The following is a 5,814-nucleotide window of genomic DNA, read 5'->3' as shown; positions in this document are numbered from 1 at the left end:
TGTCAGACTCAGAGAATCACTTCCCTGGCGGACCGAGGAAACCGAATGGAGCCTCTACAAAGTACCCGTAATGACTGAATTGGGTCCCCATTCGGTTCCTTTTTAAAAAAACTAGAAAAAAACGAGAATATCAGCTTTTGAATTATTTAATTTTGGATTCTACGTTACACTTCACTATAGAAGTTCACGGAATAATCGCAATAGTCTTTTTTGCAACGATAAAAAGTTTAAAAAAATATAAGACGTATAACGCCTGTTGACTGCTACACTTCAAACGTATCGTCTGTAAGTAGCACTTAACAGGCGTTATACGTCATATATTTTTTAAAATTTTACTGTTACAAAGAAAACTATTGCGATTATTCCGCGACCTTTGATAGGGAATTTTAACGTAGAATCCGAATTTCAACAATTTAAAAGTTGATGTGGCTGTTTTTCGAGTTTTAAAAAAAACCGAATGGGGACCCAATGGGGTCTTTACAGGTACTTTGTAGAGGCTCCATTCGGTTCCTTCGGTCCACCGGGGTTGAAGGCTTATAACTACGCCTTAAGAACAGATACACCTCCACACCTGTACCAGGGCGTGTCTGGAAGCCGAATTGAGGACGTCACTTCAGTGAAGGAGTCTCTTCGAAGCAGATACAAGCATCTTCTTGGACAGATTTGTTTTTCATATCTGTCGGCGTTGAACAAGGTATCTAAGAATAACATGCTTGCCTTACCGTTTCTAGTGTACTCGTTTAAGGTAGTTAAGTACACGAAAAACGAGATTTCGGTCCTTGATATCGCCATGCGTAAGATCATGCATAAGTATAAGAGCTTGCATATCAATTTAACCATTGCGAACTAAACATCCCTCTTTAGTGTCTTCAGTAGCGTAATTTGCTAAGCACAGCTTACCCGCATGCCAAAATCATGCTAAGGTACTTGCAAAATGAATGCAGAGTACAGTAGCCATATTCTGTGCCCACAAATCTGACGGATATGAGCCTACTGGGAGCCGGTGTCATTTTTATAGATGACAGTTGCTCCCAGTGGAACCCTGTGGTGGTTACTTTGTTGTTTTTAAAGGTCGGAAACCGCGGCTGTGGTAAGAAAACTCCACGACTAGTGATAGACTAACGAACAGAAAGAGTCTTTCAAATTATGAATCTTAATTCATAATTTGAAAGACTCTTTCTGTTCGTTTTTTTAAAGATACGAACTCATCGGGAAGTCATAGTAACACTAAAGGACTTTTCTCAACTTTAAGACTGATAGGACGCGACTCGAGTCTCTTAAAAGGGCCAGATTTCCTCGGGATACATTGGAAGCGATATTAAGCCAGTCTGACTCTGCCAAACTCACAGTAGCTGCAGATTTTTATCTATAAGAATCAAGTTAGGATTCTGGCCTGTTTGGAAGTAACACTACACGATACGAAAACTCTTGAAATACTTATTTACCGTGCGTAGATTCTTTTGGAAAAATTTACGATGAAAAATTCTTCCGTCGTTTTGTGTCCAGAATGTTTACCCTGGAGGCTACAGCAATTCGTTCAACAGACGAATTCACGCACACGGGCTTAAGAAGTCTCCATAGGAGGAGGCATGAGAGAACACGCATGCATCCAGATTCACTATTTGAGCATGTTACTCAAGAAAGAACATCACGCTTTTCCCTCACAAGAGCTGAAATAAAATATTTAAAATTGAAACTTACCTCCGTTATTGTGTGATATTTCGTCATTAATCTCATGAACTGGTAGGACAAACGCGGTCATTACGGCGGCGAGGAAGAGAGCTGATCCTAAAACTGCGAACGGCGTTGTGTATCCTCCAACCTAGAAATGAGTAACATAATTTAATATATCCCTCTCCACGAATATATCACAGACTTTTCTAATGGGGAAAAATCTGCAGAATTCAGTATATAACACAGCCACACAAAAAAAGTGCGCGGATCTGGTAACAAGATTCATGTATTCTTATGGATTTTGGGGCGCTGAATTCAAAATCGGTATGAAAAATCACCCATCACGTCACGGTTGAGCCATAACCTCAAAAAATAACAAAAAATCATGCACTGAGACAAATAAATTTCAAAATAATGCCAGTGATAAAAATTTTCAATTGCAAAACATGCCGACAACTGTGAAGGATCAACTCTTGCCTGATGTCAACTTATTTAACATAACTTCACCCAACAGAACCTGACCGCAGCCAACCTGAATTAACAGAAATTTATTGAACTACACGTAAAGCTCTGGAAGCATATTTTCCCAGTAGCAAATGTGTGCTACATCGAATGGGTCAACTCGAGCCTAACCTGGAAATAAATCTAACCTAGCCTAACCTAACCTAACCACACGAAACACAATTAAACTGATTGTGTTGTCCCGTTGTGTTTGCGGTACCGTTTCATTCAGCTTCGGCTTAACCTACATAGACGTTTAACCTATCCTAACCTAACAAAACCTGACCTAACCTAACCGATTACACTGGCAACCGTGTTCTTGCGTACTTTCATATTTTGACATTAATAGCAGTGAATGTCTGGAGTTTCGTAACCGCTTGTTGCAAGCATTATTCGCTTTATCTGTAACCAGGGCACCTCCACGTGGTGACGGTGGGAAACGGATCCACATTGACTGAGTCCCTGGGTACACGCCATTCATGCCGTCATGGCAGACACACGTAAAAAGTGTATTACGATGCAGGGGAAAACCCCAGCATCGGCATCTGGTGAGGGTGGGAAAGCGGGCTCTCCGACGTCGTTATCATGCATCCGTAGCTCTTCATCAATGGATCACTTGGTTGGTGTAGAGTCTCATGCTACAAGGAGCAGTTTGCGAAAATCAATCGAAGAGGAAGTGAAAAGTCTTCATGAAAACCGTTTTGACCGTAAATTGCTGTACCAAGAAACAAAACGGGTTACCCGTTATTGCGATGGACTGCTTCTTTTGCATGAATTTCGTCAAAGGGTTCAACGCTAAAAATAAAAATAACATTTCATACATTAATGTGTGCACAGTCACAAGAGCAATTGAAATCAATAAAAATGCAGGCCAGACTGATCTAAACGCTTTAGAAGATGATAGAATGGAAGTTGAAAGTCAACGTCATGGAGACGGTAGTGAAACCAGTGATCGAACAGAAAATAGTTCTGATGATTCCGATGAAAATGACGAAAAAGATGACAAATGTGGCATGCATAAAACTAATTTGAAGGTTCCAATATTAGTGTCGCAACTAGAACTGAATGGTTTTATTAGAGATCTTGGATTACCGAAGGACGGCGCTGAATTTGCCGCTTCATTTCTAAAAATAAGAAATCTTCTAGAGCCAAAGACAAAAGTTTCATTCAATCGCGATAGGGACAAAGAATTCAGAAAGTTTTTCGTTAAAGACGAAGAGACGCCTTTAGTGTACTGCACTGACGTTAACGGACTAATGAACCACTTGAAGAAAAATGTGTACAGAGACGAAGAATGGCGACTTTTCATTGATTCGACAAAACGCAGCATTAATGCTGTTTTACTGCATAACACGAATACTTACGCTCCTATCCCTATAGCTCACTCAACGGTCATCAAAGAAGAATATAACAATGTTCAAATGCTTCTTGAAAAATTTAATTACACGAATCACAAATGGCAAATAACATTGGCCTTTAAGAGATTCATTCAAACCTGGTTCTCATAATATCATCAACCAAAGCCTCGTTGATCCAGAAAAAATTTTACTACCACCCCTATACATAAAGCTTGGGCTCATGAAGCAATTTGTCAAGGCGTTAGACAAAGATGGACAATGCTATAATTATATATCCCTTAAATTCCCTAATGTTTCAGACGCTAAATTGAAAGAAGGAGTCTTCGATGGAACAAAGATTCGAATATTGACAAGAGATACTAATTTCGTGAGCCATATGACTAAAATTGAAATGGACGCTTGGGAAAGTTTTAAAGCAGCAAACGCAAATTTTCTCAGCAACAAAAAAAGTCCAGACTACGAGAATATTGTTGCGAAAGTGATAAGAAAAAACAAAAAGTTAGGCGGCTTGATGAATTTCAAACTTCACTTTCTAGATTCCCACCTGGATAAGTTTCCAGAAAATCTTGGTGATTTCAGCGAAGAACAAGGGGAACGTTTTCATCAAGACATAAAAGTGATGAAACAATGATATCAGGGTAGATGGGACGAGGTCATGATGGCTGATTTTTGCTGGATGTTGAAAAGGGATACGAATGTAGGTCTTAAACGTAAGCGTAACCCTATGCATCGTTCCTTCGAAGAAAAAAGGAGACGTTATAGCAGGCAGAAAATAGACTGAAGTAAGTCTATAAATCAATTTAATTACGATAAAAAGCAAGATGAAATGTAAACACGAAAGATAGTATAAATATATCCCTTAAGTCTAAGAAAATCAGACAGAAAATAATTTTGAATAAAACTCTTATTAATTTTCATGTTTAAGTTACAGTTCTACATTTTAATTGATACAAACATTGTCAGGTTAATTGAAATGCGGTCAATTCTACCTGTAGTTCTAAGTTTCTTCAAATATGTAAGGTGCGTCTAAATTTTTTAACAACCTGTAGTACAATGAAATGAATTTTATTGTGTTACAACGGGAACACTTAAGTTGTGTTGCGTTAAGCAAAATTTCGTTAGGTTCTGTTAAGTTAGATTCATTTGTTGGTTAAGATCGAGTTAACCTATTAAATGTAGGACATATTTAAGACTGAGAACTCTACGCTTACATAGCTACACGTGTGGTTGAATTGCATTCGGCTAGGTTATGTTAGGTCAGGTTTTGTTAGGTTAGGATAGGTTAAAACTCTATGTAGGTTAAGCAGAAGCTGAATGAAACGGTAAAGCAAACACAATGGGACAATACAATGAGTCTAATTGTGTTACGTGAAGTTAAGTTAGGTTAGGTAAGGTTAGGTTGAGTCAGGTTTTTTTAGGTTAGGATAGGTTTGACCTCTTTGCAGGTTAGCCTAAGCTGATTCAAACGGTACCGCAAACACAACGGAACAACAAAATCAGTTTAATTGTGTTTCGTGAGGTTAGGTTAGGCTAGGTTAGATTTATATCTAGGCTAGGCTAGAGTTGACCCATTCGATGTAGCATACATTTGCCTCAGTGCATGATTTTTCGTCATTTTTTGAGGTTATGGCTCAACCATGACGTGATGGGTGATTTTTGTTACCGAATTTAAATTCAGCGCCCCGAAATCCATAGGAATACGTGTGTCTTGTTACCAGATCCGCACACTTTTTTTTGTGTGGCTGTGTAATTTATGAAAATATATTCTCGAAATAGTGTTATACATTTAGCATCCAAACTGAGCCCTGAAGTCTTTTAACGTATTATGAACCTATTTTTTGAATACAAGTAAATGGCGCTATCCACAAATAAATTAATTCAACTAAGGATTGAGTTTATTAGTTTTAGGTGATTTTAATTCTATCTTGCATCTCGCAAGGGAAAAATCTTAATATTTATTTTATATTCCAATTTCTTTTACACGCTATAAGGGAAAGGTTTTTAAGGTACTATGTTATCTTTGGTAATGGTGTAGTCTTATGTGATAACTAAAAAAAATTTATTTTGAATTTCACTAAGATAAACCCCCTATAATTCTGAATATTTTTTAAAGAATTTGAATATAGAAAATACAGAATAGCAGTCTTGCTCTCTTTATATTATTTGGGAATTATTTTCCAATCCTATATATATTGCAAGATACATTGCTTCTGTTCCCTTCATCTCTTGGACAAGGTGTTAGTGTCTGAGATGAACTTACCCTATCTTTGCACCGTAATAT

At 37.8% G+C, this 5,814-nt stretch overlaps 1 protein-coding gene across 5 annotated transcripts in view; it reads right to left on the bottom strand.

The window, feature by feature from the left end:
• The window catches only part of LOC117170293 (MFS-type transporter SLC18B1-like), a 245,244-nt gene that overhangs the window by 91,541 nt on the left and 147,889 nt on the right, over positions 1-5,814 (bottom strand). For all 5 annotated transcript variants that reach the window (XM_033356969.1, XM_033356983.1, XM_033356977.1 and 2 more), the window contains one exon: positions 1,702-1,822. In XM_033356969.1, the coding sequence (XP_033212860.1) occupies positions 1,702-1,822 (121 nt within the window). The remainder of the gene's footprint in view (positions 1-1,701; positions 1,823-5,814) is intronic.

This window comes from Belonocnema kinseyi, chromosome 1, assembly GCF_010883055.1.
Source record: "Belonocnema kinseyi isolate 2016_QV_RU_SX_M_011 chromosome 1, B_treatae_v1, whole genome shotgun sequence".
NCBI lineage: Eukaryota > Metazoa > Arthropoda > Insecta > Hymenoptera > Cynipidae > Belonocnema > Belonocnema kinseyi.
The sequence above is the reverse complement of the archived record's forward strand: the minus strand, read 5'-3'. Positions and strand labels throughout refer to the sequence as shown.